At 43.4% G+C, this 23,784-nt stretch overlaps 1 protein-coding gene across 10 annotated transcripts in view; it reads right to left on the reverse strand.

Moving 5' to 3' along the window:
- The window catches only part of MAP4K4 (mitogen-activated protein kinase kinase kinase kinase 4), a 131,010-nt gene that overhangs the window by 59,128 nt on the left and 48,098 nt on the right, over nt 1-23,784 (reverse strand). For all 10 annotated transcript variants that reach the window (XM_026865656.1, XM_026866038.1, XM_026865885.1 and 7 more), the window contains exons 3-4: nt 2,808-2,933; nt 1,901-2,011 (exon numbers count right to left, since the gene is read on the reverse strand). In XM_026865656.1, the coding sequence (XP_026721457.1) occupies nt 1,901-2,011; nt 2,808-2,933 (237 nt within the window). The remainder of the gene's footprint in view (nt 1-1,900; nt 2,012-2,807; nt 2,934-23,784) is intronic.

Raw genomic sequence — 23,784 nt, forward strand, 5'->3', positions numbered from 1 at the left:
TTGCTGCAGAGAAATATTTCCTAACACATGTTCTTCATTAAATGATCATTTACCAGTTTGCCTACATAACCATTGGGCTATTTTCTCTTTTTAAAACAGTTAATGAGCATGACAAAAAAACCACCATCCACAGCTCCTCCCCACACATTTCAAGTGAATAGCTGATGTCCACAAGACCCTTTGCTGGCTGCTTATGCTAAGTGTAGTCTCATTTTTCACAAGAATGAAGACTTTTCCACAGCTTCACACAGGATACTTTTTAAAGCCGCCTGCTACACCAACTCAGCCAGAGAGATAATTGTCTGTTCTCACCAGAGTACCATCTAACCTTACTGAAAAAAAAACATTTGGGTTTGTGAAAGGCTGGCTCTGAGACAGAGGGGCACATCTCCATTCTCCTGCAGTCCCCAGGCCCCTCCAACCACACAGGGATCCACTGGGTCAACCCTCACCTGTATCTCCACCAGCACCAATCTGGCACTTTAGCTCATCTTAACTCTCTGTTACACAACATCCTTCCTTCATCTCTGACAGACTTAGTGTCGAATCAGGTTTTGCAATGTCTCAAAGCAATGTGAGTCAAGCATTCCTTTTTTCCAGATATTCCAGTTCCTGCTAGCAAGCGATTAAAGCTCCTTTTGAAAATCTCTCACAGGAATGAGAAAACAGCTTTCACCTAACTCTTTTCTGAGGTAAATTATTTTTTCCTCTTCTCAGTGAGCGTGACTACTTTACCTAAGGAAAACCTAGGATGAATACAACATAGCACGCAATACCTCCAAGGTCACACGGTTCTCAAATCAAGCATAAGATCAGTCCTGTAGAAGGTAGCTTTCCTCACACTAAAGCATGCTATCCATTTGATCTGAAATACAACCATCAGTAAGTATTCAACTTTTCTTCTCCTTCATAAGCAACTTAAAATGTGCCAGCCCAAACACCAGCAGCCGGAATCTCTCCTAGCATTTGAAATTAGTGCAAGAGACCCGAATTGTACATCCCTCTCCCTCACCATCTTAAAAATCGTCAAGGCAGAGGAAATGTGTAACACAAACAGCAGCACTGATTTATGCAAGAGTCAGTGGTGATTTCCTTTAACATAAAGCCCTCCAGAACTTCATTTATGATGAGGCAACTGAACAAACATACTGTGTAGTGGTATGGGTAGGAGGCAATTTGTTTTACAAAGAAGCACAAGGAAAACCATACCAGATTTACTTAGCAGAGCAAACAAATGCCAATTCGAAAAGCACTTAAAACTGTACCAACTGGAAATTGAATACAAAGAGTAATTAGTTAAAGCTTCAGCTTTAGAAAAAAATGGTGGCATCCCTCTTCCTAAGAAACTTTTGCAGCACCGTCTGCTAGCACTCCACAGCGCACAGCCACATATGACGTAGCTGCTCGCTCTAGATAGACTGCAGGAACATACAATATGCGAGCACATCACAGCACAGAAGTCCTGACTGCTGGCCTGAGCCAACAACTCCCCTCCTCCACAGACTTGATTAGGAGCAGAGAAAGATGGCTGCAACCACTTTTGGAAAAACCCATTCCACACCCTGTTGTGTTATGACACCATTACAACCTCAAACTTCTCAAAAAAAGTGTCTTACGGACACTGTTGCACAGCTTCTACAATAGGTAAAGTCACTGATTCTTCCACTGGGTTCTCATGACTAAAACCTGTTATTTTCTGCAAGGCCGCTGTTACAATACAGTGCAACTCACGCTGAGCTAAATGATGTGGAGCAGACATCTATCTGCTCCTACATACTCTCCAAGTGACGACATGGCTAATGGGATTCATCAGAAACAGCTTCTTGCAGCACCTCAAGCTAGGCTACATCTCTGTAAGACTGCTTCTGTGTTTTCAAGTGGAGCAGACTATTTTCCTTACCCGGAGAATCTCTCTGGAGATATATGCTATCCAGTCTTCTTTCAGAGTATTCCCTTTCGTGTTCTTCACAAGGTCTGTGATAGAGCCTGCTCCACAAAACTCCATAACAAGCTGCAAAACAAGTATCAGCATACAACCAACATTAAACACAGTTCCCAGCTGTCTAGCGAAGCAAAATAATCAGGTTACAGTATTGATTTGGGAAACCCTTGTTAAGCAGAGAATATAATTTATTTTACATCTCTGCCTGGAAAATGGATTCATACCAAATGTCTCCAATGTGTGTCAGACATATATGGAATATGTCTCACATTAGTTACCACATTTTCAAGGACTGATTTAATCACTGTAATTTAATTCTGGGAATCTGGATTTTCTCAGCTATGCAAAATGCATTAGCAGCAACAGGAGTAAGAGCACATCCAATGTTGAAGGAATCAAACTGATCACACCATTGCAACACATTCTTTAACTCAGATTTACTTATGGAAGAACATGCACTGATGTCTGTACCCTGCCATTTCAAACTCAAATTTCAATCCTCTAGAGGGTGTTGATGAGGTGGGATGAGAAATGTAATGGGTACAATTCCCAAGTGCAGCTTTCTTTTTAAAGCCACGCATTCTTACTGCTCAGATCATCCGCCTTGTTCCCATGAAACATGTTACTATCCATCTGGGAAATGGGGGAAAAAACTTACTTAAAGAACAAATCCATTGCTAATAGCAAATCTTGGTTCAGCCATCGTCTTAAGGATGTATGATTAGCTGGTGTGATTCACTTATCTATCTGTTCAGGCAAGCACCAAATTCTATTAGTTTGTCTTTCCATAATGTGATATTTCTGTCATCCTCAAACTATATCCAAAAGGGAAAGACTTATGAACATGCCTGAGATATCTGCTTACCCACAGTTGGTCGTCATGTCCTGGAGGACTTTTCTTAATGAAAGCACCATAATAAGTTGCAATATTTCTATGATGAGAGTATTTCTTTAGCATATTAATCTCCAGTTTGATTTCTTCTTCTTCATCCTTTGGGGAAAAAAAACAAACAAAAAACAAACCATATGCTTAATACACCATGTGCATAATTTATTTCTTCTTCTCTTTCACAAAAGTAGACTTCTAAAGAGTTCAATTCATACCATCACTGTGCTCAGTAAACACATCCTATGTTCATGCCATCAAAATCCTGTTTATTGAGATGGTCTAAAACAGACCTTCCCCAAGTTTTCAGTAGTGCAAAAAGGCAAATGAAGGATGCACTGGACTACATCCAATGATGGAGCAGGACAGGATCTGTTTAAAACCCCTATGGTTGTAATACCTTAAGCAAATACATAGCTAGCAGGCTTTTACTCTATATAACTCGGAGAACTAGGAAACTGGAAAAATCTGTGAATGTACAGCAGAGGAGCATTACTTCCATCTTCCTCATATTTTTTCCTTTAATTTGAGAATAGCAACCAGTTCTATTTAAATGTCAGACAGCAGTTCAGTTCAGCACAGCTGGCTGCCTAAGCTGTGCCTCTGAGGTGGGTCCCCCATGGTAGGAACAGGGCTGGCACAGGAAAGCAGAGGTGAAGATCAGGAATTCCCCTCACTGCATGGACAAGGCACTCGCCTCATGCACAAGCTTCCTCCTCCATCTGCCTCTGTGGAGGAAGAGCAAGTGTATCAGGAAAAGAGGGCCAGGAGCCCGGACAGTAAACAGGATGCTGGGACACAAAGGCAGAGGAAGGATTTTCCCTGGCTCCCCCAGCCTCAGCGAGATGCCAAGCAGAGAGCAGTTCAGGTGAAGGGAGGTATTCCCTTCAAAGAGCTGAAATGGGTAACACTATGCAGCCACTCCTTAAAAACACCCACAATCCGTTTTTGAAGTGACAATAGGACGCATTGAGTGGAAGAATCCATGCACGCTTTGAGGTGATGTCTGAGCAGGCAGCCAGTGGATACAGAAGGAGAAGCACCATCCCACCCCACAGCTCTCTCTTACCACACCTAGACAGTGAGAGCCTTCATCTAGCACCTCTCAAGGCAACTAATGAAAAGACAGCTGGTTTACCCTTTTAGGCATGATCTTTGTTTGCTCCACAGTCTTCTAACCTTAGATATCCAGAGGGAAAATGTCTACCTTAAATTAATTCCAAGAAGAAAGTGAAACCTCTGTTCCCTAGGGTGGCTGGCTGATGGAAACGGTGGCACATATTTTGATTATCCTGTAATGTCAAAGCTGATTACATGAGAAAATTTTAAGCGTTAAGCTTCCTTGCAATTTGTACCACACTAGCAATCAAATATCCTATTCACAACACATGCAGATGTTAATACTAAGTACATGTTAACGATTTATACACACTGATATGCATGGCTTTAGCAAAAGAAACCACCCTATGCTACAAAGCAAACAACTATTTCAAATACGATAATAGTTGAATGCAGTGCTTACTTGTAAAATATTGTGAGAGTTCCCAAAATACACCAGGGAAAAACTATTCTAAAAACTTCTCATGATGCATCTTTAAAGTAAAATACTGTGTATTTCTGGAGCACTGAACAAAATAATAAAATAATCTTGTAAATCCAAATTCCCAGTGAACATCAGCCGTGGGAGAAAGCATTATCAGAACAGCTCTTTGAGCCAAAAGCTAACTTGGTGCTTCCTCAGCTGCTTCTGTTCTGTTGTCCTTGCTGTTATCTGATTTTTTTTTAATTTATTGAGACCATATGCAAACAAAACAAGCAAACAAACAAACAAACAAACAAAAGACGATATGCTTATACTAGAAACCACCACACTGAAATTGAATTTAGAGGAAAAAAAAAAAGTGTAATAGGAGCTTTGTTAAAGTTAATGGTATTGGAATTGCTGATAGGTTAATATGTATTGGATTAGTCTGCTATTTTGTACTGACTTTTTACATAAAAATAATTTCCTACCCTCAGCACATGAACACAATAGCTTTTACAATAGAATGGGCAGGATGTCCTTAAGGTTGTTCATGTTTATCAACAGCTAAAATGACAATGCTTAGACAGGATCTATTTCTGAAAAATAAAATAATAATCACAACACCACCACCACACACACCCCAGCACACCCCCACCCCCCAAAAAAAGCACAAACAGAAAAAAACCACCAAAACCAACCAAACCAAAATAGCAACAGTAAAAAAGGCACACGCAGATCCAGTAGACTGTAGGCAGTCACTGTTCTTTCAGTTTTTCCTTGAGGCTGTGTTAAAGCACCTCTCAGTAGCCTGCAGCAACCCCAGGTATCTCCCTCAACTAAGGCTAATAATCGTCCTCAACTCCTATTTCAACTGTCATTGAGCATCTGTCCACAACACAAATTGTGTCTCAGCCACCGTTCAGTTCAGTCCAAATTTCAGCCTACAAAAATAAATGGATTCAGTAATTCTTGCCACGCTTTGGAGAACTCCACTTACTTAGTGTGGATCAATAACTCCCTGGCACTGAGTCCTGAAGACTTTGTGGCGACAGGAACTATCATGAGGATTAATCAGCATGGAGAAGACTATAGTACCACTGTGGTAGAGCAATTGGTGTGAGATTTAATAAATAAATAAATATATAAATAAATAAGGTGGCCAGACCTAAATTGTTCTCTTCCAGATTCAGGAATGTTTTTTTCCAGGGTACATTTGGTTTCATCCCAATGCGGACATCTGAAAGAGGCCAAACAATGTGTGTCCTACCGGTGTTTACTTGTCCCCACTAACTATAAAATGAGGATGAGGTCATTAGCAGAGATCCAGACACCAATCCTGCAGATGTCTCACATCAGGATAAGATGAATCCCACCCAAGAGATCTCTCCGGATAAGACAATTTCCACACAGGTCTCCTTATGGACATATGCACCTCAGGGAGGGCAGGCTGCAATCTGCAGGAGGGATCCTTCTGTGCAGAGGGAGGTGTTTTGGCTGCTGTCCCGGGATTTGGACACATGAGCTGGCCACAGGGACGGAAGGTCCCTCACCTCCTCCCAACAACTCACGTGCTGCACCACCACCACTCGCGGTCCCTCCGTTTGCAGTGGCGCCAGGACCACAAAAGGGGAAAATTAAAACCGACTGAGGCGAGAGACTGTCATTCTCATGAAGGAATACAAAAGTACATCCTTTTTTCTTGGAGGAGAGAGGCAGCTGGTGAGCCCTTCCTAGTGATTTTATGCAGCTGGCATCAATTACCACTTTAAGCCATTATCTGTGGATACAAACTCCCATTGAAACCTTCTTTGTCTGGCCTGTGATGGGGCTGGTGTGAGTGTTTTATACTTATACATTCACTGTCTGTTTGTGACAGCGTGTCTGATTACCAGTAATTTTTGCAGTAAGCTATACTTTTGCAAGACTCACATGGTTAAATCAAGCTTGGAGAGGCTTTCCTCTCCCTTTCCGTGTGCTTCCCTTCAGCGATTAAATGGACATGTCAGCATCTCTAGGGATATCTAACCACAATGCTGTTTTATCAAAATTACTTTGCCTGTAAGATTAAAAACTGCATACAATGCCCACACAGAAATCCACCTGTGCGCACTAAGATAATTTCTAACCATTTGAATTATCGCATTAAAAATAAAACCATCTCAGCATACCACCTAGTGGCACCCGATCAGCTTGCTTATGGCTGTAGCACAAATTTCTCATCACCACTTGCTCTTCCATTCATCATTGCATGCTAAATATCAGATTGTTTTTTTGCACGCAGACAGCAAATCAGTGACCTGTTATTTTCATTACATCACAATTTTGTAAGTTTACATATCTGACTCATTTAAGTACCTGACCATGGTTGCCACTGGAGTAATTCCCAGTCAAAAAAGCTACTAGAGCAGACCCATGTTAAGAATATTAATCTGGACTACTCAATTATGCCATTTCAGCGTGTTTTCCAAAGGTACACACACACACCCTTCACATTATTATTACAAGATAATCCTCCTTATTTATACAAATTCTTAGTAAATGAGGAATTCAGAAGCACTTTGCTGGACATTGTGGTAGGGAGGGAGAAGAAAGGATCTACAGCTCTAGAAATGCCAGAAGCACAGAGAACATAACCAAAGGAGAAGAAAAATCATTTCATCCCTGCCCCTTTCTTACATGCTTCCCTAAACATCATTGTCTAGATGTCTCAGGAGGCCAAGCAAAAGAGTCCTGACCTGCCACAGCACTGCAACTGGTACGAGACCCCTACAACAGTCTGCCTCTGAGAAACACACCCAAGGCAGTAAGGGGGGAATAACACTGTTTCCCAAGCTTTATAGAACAAGGAAATATTTCAGGAGCTAAATTAAAAACAAACAAACAAACAAACATCTAAAGGTAGAGCAAGGAAGTAAGCCAGGGCATGTAAGCAGTGACTTTCTATCCATACTCCCCCAGGTGGAAAGGCTGCCTGACCACTGCTCTTTGCTCTGTTCATTCTGATCTCTCAAGGGATGGCACAGCTTGGGGAAGAGAACCTCAGGATCATTTCAGAAGATTTTATTTAGCCTAGTAGTATGATGAGAGGAAACATGAATGAGAAAACACAGCCAAGAAAGGATAAAGCAAGACAATGTTCTGTGGTGAAGGTAAAATCAAGTTTACCTATCCCTTGATATGATTTATATGCTGCCCTAAATCAGTTTGCAGAGGAATACAAATTGGTCCCTTCAGTAACTTTCCTTTTTGATTTAAGAAATGAGATAGTGACAAATCTCAGCTATCCCTGCACAAATGGCATCCAGTCATTTTAACCTACAACCAAGTGTTTTAAGAATTAACACCACTCCCAAGAAATGGAAAGCCAAACAAGCAGGCAAAGGGGGACAGGGGAAGGGAAGCCTCCAAATCTCCTTTCCTTTGCTTCCCAATGCTGCTCACGAAGCTCTGCCTGCCTGTACCCAGAGATCTGCACTGCCTGGAGAACAGCAGCTGGCAACGCTCTGTCTGGGGTTTCAAAGTAAGCTGAACTGCTGAGGATCACGAGCTTGAGTGGTGGCTTGTGGGAGCTGGGAAGCTTTACATCATGGGAGAGTTGGGATCTGTGTGGAGGGCCAGGCAGCAGCCTCAGCCCAGGACTGGGAAGGGAAAGGGACTGCTAACCCTTGGACACCCGGTGTGATGGAGAGGAAACTAATTACCATTCAGAGGCACCAAAATGATGACAACTTGGCTTTTCTTTCACCATTTCCCCCACAACATGCAAGTTGAAGAAAACAGGAGAAGTCCACAAGAAACCCAGTTTATTTTCCTTTCCGCTTCCTCTGACTTTTCATTTCTGTTCTCCACCCACATTAAAAAAAAAAAAAAAATTGCCCTAAAAGGCACCAAATGCAAACAAAAATCTTGAATAAATCATGACATCAACTTTTGCAAACCACCATTCTGCTTGTGTGTCACATCCTCCCTCCTCTCTGCACCTCAGACCTGGCTGGCATCCACTCAGAGCAGAAGAACAGAATCTGTCCAGGACAGGGAAAGTCTGAATAGTGCCTAGCACAACAGGCAACCTTTTCTGGTGCTGGAGTCCATAATATATACACTCGTTAATAAAGTTCTCACACATGAGGGGGATGTTTTGGCAAGAAGAGTTGGGACAGTATTGCACACACCACAGTGTTTAAACTGGTGCTACCTCCAAACTGGGAAGGAGATTATTACTTTGGGAGGAACCTAACCACAAGAGCAATGAGACTCTGAGCACCGGGCAAGTCCCTGACGGTGTCTGCCAAGGTAGGAAGTTCATGTAAAGCAAGGCAGCTTGCAGTGTGGAGAGCACAACGTGGAGAAACACGATCCTCTCCAATGCCACAATAGAGCATCAGAATTGAGAATATGACATAAAATAGCTCTTAAAAGAAAATACCAAACACATGCTTCTTGGGAGGGAAAGCCTAAACTATTTAAAAGAAAAGACTTCAATCAAGATGTGCAGTAAACATTTAACAAGTCCATATACAGTCCCTCCTAAATCTTAACACACAAGAGCCTTCAACTTTCTTCTTACATCCTGTCTTTCTTGAAAGTCTTTTATGGAGCCTTTGAGTTTGGTTACCCTCAAAGTAAAGACCTCATGCAAGTTTATTTCCCTTCTGTCTCTACCCTCTGTCACCTTCTCACTCCCAGCATTAACTGTGCCTGTCCCACTTCATGTGCAAGGTCTCTCTTTCACAGACCTCTTACCCACAGACTCCTCCCACCCTGGCATCAGCATGTTCATTTCTTTGAACCATCTTCAAGCTCATCCCAAACATGCATTTTGTTCAAAGGCCTCCAAACTGTTTGCCCTTAAGAAAATGCATCTGTTGTGCCACACACACTCAGTGACACTGAAGAAGCACTAGACATCCAGCAAGCAGTGGCATGGGTGGTGAGCATCGCCCCAGCACCGCTGCTGCAAGGGTGACTCTCAGACTTACCGCCTTGTCCACGTACGCAACCTGTGAAGAGAAAGCCTTTCACAGGCTTTACCATTTGTGAGCTTTCTGGAGCCCATATCTCGTCACTGTGAGCTGCCCACCAGCCTCCAAGCTGCCTCCGTTATCGGCACAGAGCCATGCTGCCAGAAGCAGCAAACAGGCAACACTGCTCAGGCAGAGTGATTGCAGAAGATGGCTGCGATGCTTTTTCAAGGGTCAAAAAAATCTTAGTTTTGTGAGAACTGGCTGGCAGCACAGTGCTGTCCTTATGACCACGTTTGGTTACCTTCAGTGGCAAGATTACATCAAGCAGGTTAGAAACACACTTCCCAACACATGCAAAACAGAGGCTGCTTTGTCTCCCCTTGGCACAACACCCTCTCTACTGCATGCTAAAGGCACCATCTGAAACAAGAGAGAAAATGAGCCAAATTGTTTGCAAGAGTGCAGTCGCTGAGGCTACAGCCATAAAGCAACAATTAAATTAACTGGACAAAAAAAAGCATGAGGGAGGGCTAGCTCTTAAGCAGGGTCCCAGCACTGTCCAAAGGAGCCTGTGTAAGCAGCATTGTGCAGGCACAGGAGATGGAATCACGTGCAGGCAGGAAGGAGCCAAAAACCACGTGAAGACAATACTTGTCTGTTGTCTCCCCCCAAAACCACCTCCTCTGCCAATCACTCCGACAACAATATTTTCTTTCTTGCCTGATGTGCCCCCAGTGCTGTCACTGAACGAGGTGCGCTGAAGGCACAGAGATTGCACTGCTGCCGACCTCCCCCTGTAAAACCCCAGGATGCCACGGGCTTTTCCAAAGACAACCAAGAGAGAAACCTCCTAAGGACAAATCCCTTCAACTATTTCCAAGGCTAGCCCCTCGATCCTGGTCATGATTATTTTAAGAGATTCCTGTTCAGATTGCATGTTTACCCCAGCTATACAATTCAACTGTCCATCCTCATCAAGCCTTAATTATTTACAAGGTATGCAACAAGCTAGCCTTGTACTGACATCTTCAGAACTCTCATGAAAGAGGGAAGGTTTTAGTACCCTGCTTCTATTACTATTATTCACACTACAAATGCCTGTTTCTATACAATTCTACATCCAGTCTCAGGGGTTTTTTTGTGATCAGAACAAGCCCTTGCTAGTATAGATATGAAAAATAAGTCTGTTTTAATTTAATTCCTTCACACACAATTTCATTTATGCAAAACTCCAGGCTCAGACAATAAGAGATGTAGACACTGGAGAGAAAACAGGCTGCGGCATGAAGCCAGAAAGTTGCACAGCTTTTCTCCTTCCAACCTCAGTGCATGTTTGATGCCAAAGAAAGCAGCATCTCTGGGGGTGACAGACCCAGGGGAGGCATTTGCCCACTGCTTGGCCCCTGCTCTCCCCAGGCAGTGTGATGTTCCACCACTCCCACTCTGAGGGCAGACCTCCTGCCCAAAAGGGATCAACACATGGGCCCCTCCCTGATTGTGCAGTCCAGACACTGCTGGGCCACAGTTTGGACCTGGGAGATGGAAAAGGCTCTTAAGTCCTACAGGTTTGATGCAGCTGAAGAAATTCAACAAGAAACTAAAGTTCTAGTTTGAAACTAAGCTTTAACTTTGCGGGGGGCGGGGGGGGGGTGGCAGTAGAAGGCAAACACACCTGAGACAGGAGAGAAAACAAAAGGCTGAAATGACTGAGAGTGGACTTCCTCTGTACCAAAGGCCTCACAAAAGCTACATTAGCAGAAATTTAAACTGTGAAGGTAAAACACAGTAAAAATGGTAGTTCTGGCACAACACAAATGTTCTTCTAGTATATATCATGAAAACCTATAATTACATAAGACAGTGATTCCCTTCCAGGACAGATTCGTTCAATATACAGCCTCACACCTACACTGGCCAACAAGTCCTGCTGTTTATGAACAGGGAACAGGGATCTATTTACAACCCCTCTTCCATTCTGTACATTGAATGAAATGCAAATGTTAAAAACCAAACAAAATACTCCAAGAGTTCATGATCATGAACCCAAAAGCTGTAACCACACACACTCAAACAGCAACAGAACAAAGGAGAGGAAGAAAAAGTAATCCCACTTTGGCATTTCCTCAGGGCTGTTTCACATAGGATCCTTCATTAAAAAGAGAAGGGTCTGGAGAAGTATTTGACAAGAGAAATTCAGAAGCTCCATCATATGCCGCCATTTCTTTGCCTGACAGTGATGGAGGGCTTGGCACTGCTCAGTACGTGATATTATTTAGGCCAAAAGCAAACACACAGATTTGTGAAGCAGAGCGAGCAGACTGGCAATGGTACTCCAAAATCAATCATATATTAAAAAAATAAAATAGATTATTTTTTAAAGTAACCACAAACAAGCACCACCACAACTGCCAGCAGTGAGCAGCTGGAGCCATGAAGCAAGTATCTTGCACTTCCAGGAGACACAGTCCCACCGGTGACCTTCACCCCTCTACGGGACAAGTTCCAACTCAGGTCAACAGACCGGTCCCCTTACAGGCACCTTTCTCCCCATGCTAAATTGCAGGCACTGAGGGCAGTTATGCTCCAGGCTTCAGCACAACTGCTACATGCCTAGATAGAATTAATCCAGGCGTTGGTACCATCAACAGTTAAGGCCAGCAAGCAGCCCCTGGAAGACTACAAGTTTATTATGGACTTTGGCTTCTGAACTCAAATCAACTGGGAAGTGGAAGAACAACTTTGTAACACGTTGCTAATCTCTCAGCTGTCCATATTCCCTAAATCTTCTAGGCTTTAATTAAGCAAACCCTCCTCATTAAAATGTTGCCGAGTGCTGCAATTTTTCCTTCCAAATATTTAAAACTCCGTCTGCAACACTAACAAAGCCCTGCAGTTTGTCAGAATAAGAGCACTAAGAAAAGCCCTGAAAACAAAATTACTGCATTTTCTCTGCAGCACACCAAGCTACTCCTATAAAGTAACATACTTCACTTAACCTGTTACTATGAACAAAACGATTTAATGTTTCTTTTCTAAATCGGTGTACCTCCACCTGAGGTACACCTGCCAGACAAAAAGACATCTAACAGACAGCCATCACATCCCAAACATCAAAGGTAATATGTTGGCTTAGGAGCTAATACCTATGTTTAATGCCTGTTGTACGTGCTGCCGGGAACCTACGCTCTGTTTTACACCCACAAAAGGTAAACTTCAAATTTTGGTCTGTGCTACAGCCTCCAAAAAACTCCTCGTAAGCAAGGACTAGTGTGAGATCATGATCTGACATTCAACACAAGGTTTCTTTTGTGAAGCAGCCAAAATATGTAAATTACCCAGGAATAAAAGGAATCGTCCGATCTGTACATGTGTCTTACAAACACGACTGAATGACACAGTGCGAATACACAAGTCCTTACAAGTTTTAATTTCAGGTAATCTTTGCCTAAAGATTAAACACCTTCTTAGCTCCTCTGGTCCAATATTAGTCACCACACAACCTCTGCCTGTAATCTGCAACCTTCTCCCCTGCTTTATGCAGAGAAAGTACTGCAAATGCAAAATGTCAGGTGCCAACAGGGAGGTCCCAAGAGGTTCAAAGGCCCATTCCTCTCACCAGACGAGGGGTAGAAGAGATCGCAAAGAAACCTGTGACACCAGCCCACTTGTCGTGTGTTTGAGAAACAGGCTGAATATATACTGTCCATGCAAACAGTGGGTGGCTGGGATGAATAGAAAGGAGGAGACCTGACCAAGACGTACAGGCTTGTCAAATTCCATTTTCAATTTTTAAAATATCCCAGAAAATACCTTTGGTTTCTTCCACCAACATTGCAGGCAAAGACCACTTTGAAAGCCAGCAGGACAAAGCTTCTTCCTCCTCCCTTTGCCACCATCTCCACCTTTCTTCCTTCTCTCTCTGGTTTGGTGAGAACTCCTCCTCCCAGCAGCAACAGAGCAGAGGATTAACATCAGGTTTGTAGCCCTGAGACAGTCAACCCCACACACACCCACAGAAATACCCTATCCAAGCCACTTGCTTCTTCCTGGGGAGGAATGGGCTCCTTCTGCAAAGGGTAAAACCCAGGCCCATGACTGATGCCAGATCAGACCCAGGATTTCTGCTCCTCCACACTCCTTTGCACCATTCCTGAAACCTACAGCTCAACAGCACCTTTGGGGGGTCAAAAAGCACCACCAAGCTCAGCTACTATGTGGGAATAAACAGAAAAGGAATCACTAGAAATATATGGGTTGAGAGAAGCTTTGCAAGAGCAAACACCTCTCCAACTTGTTCACATAAGAACGAGATCCATGCTTATAACACTAAGGGTTTTCAAATGAGGAAGAAATACAGATATTATATTTATCTCTAAAATACACTTGCACTCAAATACAGCTCTTTTATAAAAAAGGAAATCCATTACAGAACTATTTGCAACTGACTGACAAGATGATGATGATGACTGTGTAATTATCAGGTCCAATCACTCAGATACAATTTACCAGCAGACACACAAACTACTTGTTTCACAGCTAACATTTTCTTCAGTACATGCCAGGTCCTTCCTAAAACAAGAGGGGAGACAGACAATCTCTATCAGAAACAGACAAATGTGGCTGCTGACGGAATTCGGGGGCTTCTGCAAGGGGCAAATTTCCGATTATGTTTGTGCCAAACCCTTCCAGAGGACACACGATAACCAGGGATGCAACGAAAAGGCATTTCCTTTGTATTCAGACAGGAACAGCCATCAGAAAGGTACAAAGGTATGGCCACATCTGGGCAGGTGTGATAAGTGAGTTCTTTATAAAATTGGTTGCTGAGATTTTGATTTTCTTTGGTAGATTAATGCTGACTTATGTACAGCATTTAAAATCACCCTGCACTGCCAAAGCTCTGTACAGGCTGTGCACTTTAGTGTACATGTAAGTGCATTTGGCGTTATGCCACTATGTACAAAATCATTTTCATGCAGCTGCCAGCAGAAGGGAACTATATTCTTGGACCAGATGTTTTTGTTGTCGGTGCTGCCAAGCATGCCTGGAAACCTCACAGCTGAGCAGTGCTGCAGGAGTGAATTAACAATGAACAGAGCCACGAGATGCTCATGTCCATCTATCAAATGGGGCATCACAGTCCCCTCTCTCCCTTCCTCCACCTCTCTGAGCAAGGAAGCTGCCAACAGGCAGTTAATTATTTACCTGCCCAAGAAGAAAAGCACTTCTACATCCATCAGGATAAATAAAATCAACAAATACTTGTGGAAAATATTACACCCCAGCTGCACTGACCCTTAGCTGGGCAGGTGTCAAAGAGACCACAATTAGCATCCAGAAATATAGGACTGGAGAAAATATAAATGCTCCTAATACTACAGTACATATTTGGGTCTGATGCTGGGCTTTGATCAGGCTAGCATTTATTAAATGGTATTTCACCTCAAAAATCAAGAGTTGCTATGGCATCTCACTCTGCTGTTTAAAAACAAACAACTCGAAACCCAGCACAAGTCTCTCACTGTTGAGCTAAAACCCTCAGAGCGCTGGCAGGAGTCTGGGGACAGAATTCCACTTCCCAACCCCAAAACTGTCTCCCAGTGAGGCTCGGCTGCTCTCCGCCCTGCTGCCCCTATGCTACAAAGCAGAGGCTACCGCCAGCCCCCAACCTGCCCACCTTGCCTTTCACAAATGCACCAGGACTACCAGAGGGGACCCGTGGGGCTACAGGGACAGAAATAATAAATCATTGACCAGCTGCTTAAAACTGAAGTTGCATATGCACAGCAGGTAGAAAGCAGTCTGAACAGGAACAAGGAAGCCAGGCACCGATGCACAGGTGCTGATAAGAAGAAAATGAGGTTTACTCAGTCCAAAACTCTCCCTTGACAGGCCTAAATCAACCACAAAGTCTGTAAGAGAAACCTGAGAGGCCAGGCCACCTCACCCTGGAAGAAGAAACCCTGAATCAGGCAGGGAAGGGGTGGAAGCACACCTGCCTCCCCATCCAGGCCACAGTCCTCCCCAGGGCAGCAAAGGGCAATGTCGCTCCTCTGGCTTTGTGGTGAGGGTCTTGTTTCTTTCTTTATTCCAGTTACTGAACATCACACATGTTCAAAGCAAAAGGTGACAGAAAGAATATGTGTGTGTTTGTGTGTTGTGAGCCTGCTGGGAGCTGCTTTAGGCTGTCTTTTCTCAGACAGGCAGTTCAGACAGGCACAGCCTGCTCCTGTACCACAAGCCACTGTTAAAAAGTGACACTCAGCAACTTGACCGTAAAATAAACACAGGCATAACAAACATGTTTTACTGAAATCCTCCTATACGGGAATAATCTGATCTCCCTCAGAAAGAGCATCATTTTGGTTTCCTCAGGCTCCAGTAGCCACCACATACCCTGTGCCAAATGTGGCCACAGCCCACCCAGCTACACCCATCAGCCAGCATCTGCACAGGAGCTGCAATCACCTCGAACACTCGCAGCAGCACCTTCCTTCAGGATAAATTAAAAAGTTACATGTTTTTTTGAAAAAAAAAAAACAGCAAACAGATGGCCTCTCTTGTCCAGATAAATAAATGTGGTCTTCTCAGGGACTTTTCCCTTAAAACAAAAGTATTGCTACCACTACAGGGTCTCAGGGGAAGATGATTCACAAACAGGAAAAGGCTTGTAATTCTGTGCTCAGGGTATTCACCCCAACAGATACTACAGCTTTTTACTATGCTAGTCCCATAACATGACAAATGAAGGTCTGAAAAAAATCTTCCCTTAATCACACCAATTTGAAACGAAACAAAGAGCATTTAGCTGAGCCAAAGCCTGGGGAGTGAGGGAGGCATTTACATCCAAAGGAGGAAACCTGGATTGTTTAGAGAGCTTCATAATTCAGAAGGATATGCTTTAAGGCACCGGATTTGCTCAGAGCGGAGCTGTGTGACAATGAAGCCACGCACAAAGGGACAGGCTGCAGCAACCCTGCCAGCTCTAGCTCTACCACCAAGGCAAGGATCCGCTGCTTGGTTTGGAAATGTTACCAAGCAGCATGGAAGCAGCAGAAATCCCACACACAGCAAATCAGACCTCTCCAATAGCTGGAGAGAGGCAGCTAAGTGAAAGACCATGTGCTGTGGAGGTCAGCCTTTGCCAGACTACAGGCATCTGAACAAAGCCCGACACGGCTGGAGGCTCCTCTCCTGTGGTTTCCTGCAGCTTCATCCCTCCAACAGGCACATGGAGAAATCCCAAAGCCCAGTCAAAAAGGAAAGCCTCACAGAAATTGCTGGTTAAATTGGTTAAGCTTGTCTTTGCCGGTTTACTAACAAATGATGCTCCACTAGGAAAAGCCTTTAGCTGCGCTCTGGCTGGCATGAATTAGAGGGGCGGAGGGTGCAGAATAGGAAAAGGAAGAACAGGGAGGCTATTATAAAGATAACAAAACATAATAATAAAAAAAAAGGAAGCTCTAAGGTTGTGGGTGCTGCTTTTGTTTTTTTAAACTCTCCCCAAATCAGCTCCATCTGTAGTCTCTGAGCATCTAGGGGTTTCTGCCAAAGTGATCAGTAGCAAAGAGTTAGCATTTGTCTTTGAATCGCAGCCATTATGTGCTCCAGCGTTCCCACACCACTGAGAGAAATCAGAGGCGCTCACAATTCTCCCTGGGCTAACGCCGAGCCACTGATCCAAAGCACAGGGGATGACGGCAGTGCATGTGTGCTGCTGCATATAAAGGCAAGGCATGGTGGAAAAAAAGGACATTGATGCTTTTCATGACCTGTAAAACTTCCTCACTGAAAGCGGCCTTGGCTGAGGGCAGCTCTCCAACTCATTGGCAAACCTCTTCAGAGCAAGACATCCAACTAAGGTTGTCTTTCATACAATACAGCACTTATTCCCTCATGCCTTTGGTTCGTGAGTAGACAGTTTTTCCCCAGGAGCCATGGTGCGTACAGCCATGCAACAGTCACAACCCAGTTTTGGCCACCTCTCCCCAGCGCTGAGACTGTGGCAGCTGGCCTGGAGAGCGGGCACATGCCTGCGCACACCAACAACCTAAACGTCCCAGCCTCTTCCCTTCAGGGAAGTGCAGGACGCCACAAAACCCTTTATCTACTCTTAGCTGCCCACCAGCCCTACTCACCTCCCATCCAGAAGGCCAAGTAAGGCCCTGTATTACCATTTACCTTGTAAAGATGATTAAAAGAGGAGGCTTAAAAGGGAAAAAATAATGATGAAACAATCTCTCTGAATGGAAGATGCAAAAAACTGCTGAAGCTGCTACTACTGTAAGCTCCTGCTAACATAACTCAAAGGTCTCTGTTATGTTGCTGTGTATCAGGTTTCAGGAGAAACTTCTGGCTCTTCACATCATGTGGAACGCAAGCAGGTTTCTTGCTCTGAAGCCCTCTAGTGATGGTCAAAAGCACAGCAGTCAAACAAGCATTCGCTTTGAGGGCAACCAAGAGGAAAAATTTAGATAAACCCTTCTACAGGAGATAACTGCTCATCAGCCACACCAGGTCAAGATGGCCATGTCTCAAGGAACACATAACAGGTCATGAAGCCATGCTATGCAGAGCGTTTGAGACTGTTTATCCACACTCTAAGTAGTTATTTGTCCTCCAAAGGCTGATGAATACGGGTATTTAGTGAACAATCACAGACTAGACTCCTAATCCAAAATGGGCATCAATCCACCATGAGTGGTTCTTAATTAAGACTCAAAAATATAAGTGTGGAAAATTCACAAGAACATCAGCTTGATACTTAAACGTCTTTTTTTTCTTCCCCACAATCTCAAACACTGAAATCCAACCTTTTTAATCTATAATGTGCCTTAGCAACAGGCACAATCTCTATTGTCCACCAGATACACAGCTCCTGAATACTTGAGTTTCAACAACTATATTAATCCCACACATTATTGAGCTGCAGAGGAGACCAGTAGAAGAACCATGTTCTTTTTTTTTTTCCCTAAGAAAAATTCCTATTAACTGACAGCCAGTCTTCATCCCCCTCCACAACCAGCACTGCCTCAGAGATGCTACAGTATCAGATCTTTCCTATGAAACTGCAATACTCTGCCCAAACTCACTGATTTGCATTCTTCTGCTTAATCAACCAGCTGTATGAAATTCACCTATTACAGAACTAACTATATATTCTTTATATCTCAAAGTGGCAAATCATCAGATGCATCACATGCAACAATGTTAAAATGAACACTGTTTCCCATAGTAAAGTCTAACCTAACACCTTATATATCTTAAGACCATTTTATTGCCAGAGAAACTGTTGATTTAAATCATGCCTAACATATCTGGAGGAATAAAAGAGTGATATACAGGGAATTAGCAATGGTACCACACAAACATACACAAGGGCAGTCTGGGCTTTTGATTCCAGATTTCACTTAAAGCAAACATGCCTTTCAGAGGTAGATCTACTTTGGCTACCTGGATTAGCCCACTAAAGGGTTGTTTTCTTTTGCCATTCACTAACCCAAGCACCATTAAACTCTGGATTAACAAGGTTCTTTGCCGGCAAATACTGGGCATGGTCCAAAATGTGGTTCACCTAAACCAGTCTCCCATGGGTCATCAGATCAGAGGCAGTTGGCATTACACATCCTCAGCACAGGTTTTTGGCTCCACCATTGGAACCAAGCTTACCACCCAGCAATTCTGTGCTGTGACACTATCCTGAATTCAGAATCACAATAAATGTTATGGAAATGGTCCAAAGCAGAAAGTGAAGTAATTTCTGAGGCAAGCAAGCAGACTAAAAATAGCCAGTTATGCAGTGGAAAGATCCAGAGGCTGGGGGAATCCCTGCAGAAGACCTTTACACTCTGTTCTTTATTCCTAACTCTGCAGTGTGGAGCTCTATGAACAGTCCCTCAGTGGCTGTCACAGGTGGCCAAGGAAGACGGGGCCAGGCTGTCGGAAAGACATTGTAACCGGCTTTCCTCCCGGGTTCATGCTGTGCAGGGAGGGCTTGGGGGGGACAGCTCCCGGGGCAGCCTCACAGCTGTCACCCTGAAAAGATGCTGCTGTTCTGGGCCAGCACCCAACCACTGCCATTCCTACTCCCTGCCCTGCCTGGGTCCTCTCACCTGCCTCCTGGTCAGCTTTTGCTGGGCAGAAAACAGTAGAAAGCTGATCTATATTAACTAAATATATATATATATATATATACACACATACACACACACACACACACTTCTCTGTCAGTGGAGTGCTCTGAAGGATGAGACCACACAGATACTGGTACAGGGGAGTTGGGAAAGGGGAAGCTGTGGTAGCAGCCAGACATCAAACTGGCTTTGTGTCTTGTAAAACTGCATCTGGAGGAAGAAATAAATAGAAAACAGGGAAAACCCGTAGACACCTATGTCAGGAGGAAGCACTGCTATCACAACAGGATGCCATCTGAACACTTATAAACAGAAAATGCAACTGTTCCTCCTTTCTTTCCTGTCAGTGGGAGAAATCTTTTCCTGATTTTACCTGCATGTGTGTTTGTTTACATTTGTAAGCACTGGAAAGAGGAGTTCGCATTTACATGCTGATCCATCCATTTTTTACAAGAGCAGTGCAGACTAACAATTTGTGTTGCAAATCAAGATGAGGCTAGGTACATTTCCCAGACTCTTAACCAGGATTGAGGAGCAGCAGCAATTCTGAAATAGGAACTGATATCACCCTCAGGGATGCAAATTTGAGCAGAGTCTTGTTTGACGATGCAGCCCCCTCTGATCTATAAATCAGTGCAACTCTATCATTTTATAATTGACTCGTGGCTTTACATCTAAACAAATTGTTGCAAAGGGGCATAGATAAGAGAAGCAAAACCAAAAATTCAGAGTGAAAACCACCTAGCTCGTTTAAAAAAATGGGTTTGTCTCATAGATTCAAAGAGAGGAAACACCAATAAATGCTAGAGAAAATGCCACTGAGGTAAAATATGCAAGAGACAAATAAAACCCTCCTTAATGGTGCTGTCTTTGCATCACTGTTTCCACACCAGTGACTCAGGGCTGCCTGGCTGCCCGCAGGCCTGGCCAGCAGGACAGGTTACCGCAGGGGAGGCCAAGAAGCCAGCAGGAAGCCATGGGGATGCCTGAGCTCCCTGCTGCCTGTGGTCTGTTTGTCCAATTATATTTCCATTTGGGAAAATATTCCACGTAAGAAAGTGATTTTCAGGAATCATGGACACTCTCCTTTCTTGCTTTCGCACGCAGAGCCAAGTGCTTTGCTGGGCCAGTAACAGTAATCTGAAGGTCTGCAGGCTGCTGCATTTACACTAGGATTTCCACTTAGTTCTTACCAGCTCTAGAGTCAAACACAAAAATTCAGATCAGGAAGAAGGAGCTACAGTGGAAAATATCCCTGTGCTCTAGTGAAACACAACAGAAACACTTCATATACCAACATACAAAAACTGAAAAGTTCTTTCTGGAACTGACCCCTCCACTAGTCAGAGAAAGGGAAACTTGTGAAGGCCCCCATCATCCTTCAGAACTAGGTGTAAAAGACAGCAGGCTGACTGTCACTATGTATTTTGGATGAGCGATATGCTGGGTAAAGAAACTACCATTTTACCTGGTGGATATGAGGCAAAGCATACAAAGGTGCTTGCTCTCCACGCAGGAACACTAGCTGCTTCTGCTGCTAACTGGCTCGCTTCTCACAGACACACCTTTCAGATCAAAACATTTGAGAAATAAAGCCTGACACACACAAAAAAAAATCAACAGGGAATCATCAGAATAAAAAAAATGGCTCCTTGGCCAGACTCTCATTGGTCTAATGATGCTTGAAGCAGGGTCTTACTAGGACAGACAGAAGGACAGGAGAGCTAAACTAAACCATGTACTTATTATGAAGCACCAATCTTTGCAATTTAATGACGAACACCTTTGCACTTTTATTTAGCAGTAGAAAAAGTTCTCTGATAGGCTACACAAAGCACACTGTGGGCTTTAATCCCCTTTGAATTAAACCTATCTAAAGGAATGTACAGAGGCCCCTTGTTGGAAAGGACTTGAGACACTTCTAGGCTTAGGAGACAAACAGCATCTTCTCCTACATTAATCAACTGAACTAGTTTGCACAGCATCTTCAAGGCTCTTTTAACATTTAGCTCAGTCATGTGCTTTGAACTGCATATTTAAGAGACTGGGCACAAGGGGAGAAGAACACTTTCCTGTTAGACACAAGGGGAGCATTCAACGTGGTTACAAGTCAGCTTAGAATACAATGAATTCCCAGGTCCTTGAGCATTAGCACTTGCTGCCATAATCTCTAGATTTAGGAGTGGGCTTTAAGACTGTATTTTAGCCAATAACTCCCTACACAATCACTCAAACTGAGCCTTGCAAAAGGAGCACTGTCAAGAGACTTAGAACAAACATTTTTGTCTCATTAAATGTTGGAAAATAACATTGCTATTTTATATTTATATGTGTATGCACATGTTAAGAGAGAGAAAGAGGTGGAGAGAGGTCACACGGGATAATCTCAAATGTACAATACTATTTGTGGACCTGTAAACTAAAGAAAGAACCAGAGGGAGATTTTAAAATGCCTTAAAGTAGTTTGCATGTGCTACCCTGCACACATTCCTATAGCTGCAGCACTCACTTGAAAATCAAGCACCAGAACTTTTTCTTTTCAAAAAAAAAAAAAAAAAAAAAAAAAAAAAAAAAAAAAAAAGACAGTGGCTAAGATCTGCCTACCATTCCCAAAGCAGAGGCTATAAATTTCAGCCTCTCCCTTCTCCATACAGCCTGCCAGTTTTCACATAACTTGTTGGGACATTGTATCTTTGGAATTTCTCCTCCTCATTAAATGTGGCTGAAATTGGCCAGCAGATCCAAAAGGTATTCGGTGGAAAAGAAGGCAGGACACCATGCACTACTGCTGAGAAACCTCATTTCCTTAGGAAGTCAAGATAAAAATATGGAATGTCACAGCAAAAACAGGAGGAGCCCACAGAGAGGTGCGGTTTATGAATCTACAATTAAACACAGTCAAGAAAGATTACATTTCAACCAGATATATCCCCTTTAACAAAAACAGAAAATGAAATCTCCTGTCTTTGATCCTAATGCCCAAGCCAAAGTTTAAAGTGCACCTCTAAAACACGGCAGCTCTTACTGAACCTGGGATCTCTTGCTTGTCTATTCAGGCAGGAGGAATATGCTGCAGACCTGTCTTCAGCCTAAATACGTGCTAAAATGAAAACACAATGCTTTGTCACAATCCTCGTCGGATTTACGCTGCCCAAACTAGCAAGAGCACACATGCTCTAACACTGTATTGACAGTGTTGCCTTGTTTTCTTGAGTAGACAATATGTCTGATTCACTGGGGGTAAATTGAGCTGTGCTGTGTGTCTGACAGAAATTATACAAAATGCAGCCCTGTACTTTTTGCTATTATCTGCACACAAAACATTTCTGTTTCCCATCAGAACTCAAATCTCCTCAGACAGCTCAAACAAACAGAGCTCAGTGCTTGGGAAGGCAGCGGTGAAATGCCCATGCCGAGGCCACCTGCACAAATGCTCTCCTCAGCGCAGAAGTGCTCTGTCACTACAACTTATGCAGGCTATTATTGCTCAAATTCATGTCCGTGCAAGTACGATCGGTAGGTTAAATATCACGATTGTGAAACCACCCGCTTGCTACGCACATTGAGCCTTCACCACTGCTAGTATTGGGGTTCAGATTTCCCTAACTGATAAATGCTAATAGTCATTCATGCACATATGAAATCAGAGTCGTTAGTGACTTCCTTGTCAATCCTAGCAGCAAGTCTTCAAGTCTGACTGCAGGTACCAAGCCTAGGGACTGAAGATAAATAGGCACAGGATTACAGTTAAATGCACAAGTATTGTCCACTTGGACTGATAAACAGTGCCTGAAAGCTGGAATTTAAGCACCTGTCCTACTCATTAGAACGATGGTAAACAGACGTCAGTAGCTCACCTAGATGACTTATCCTTTCCTTCTGAGTGTGTCAATGCAGTTGCACCATCAGACCAAAGGAAGAAATTTTTAAAGATAAAGTCCAGACTTGTTCAAAGACTTACAGAGAAATCTAAACACACAACCCTGCCCTTCCGCCAATGGAAGTCAGCTGTAGCCTACACAACCTTCCAGTTTCCATTATGCTCCAGTACTAAACATGCTCTCACATACTGATAAGCAGTAACAGATCTCAGCGCCACAGCTAAGGAGTATATCCTGAGCATCATTTACTGTGCTACAGCAGAGTATCTGGTTCTCTTACAGCCAGGAAGACAAAATTTTAAAGCTGCCTCCCTAAAACAAGTAAATTCTTCTGCACTGCAAACTACAGCAAAGTTCCCTTTACATGGCCATAAATTCAGTTTGTGTAATCTAAACTACACTACAATTTACAGAGCACTGGCAAAACATTTTATTCTAGACAGGACAAAAACC

The sequence above is a fragment of the Athene cunicularia genome (genome assembly GCF_003259725.1).
Source record: "Athene cunicularia isolate RWA chromosome 1 unlocalized genomic scaffold, athCun1 chr1_part1, whole genome shotgun sequence".
Classification (NCBI taxonomy): Eukaryota; Metazoa; Chordata; class Aves; order Strigiformes; family Strigidae; genus Athene; species Athene cunicularia.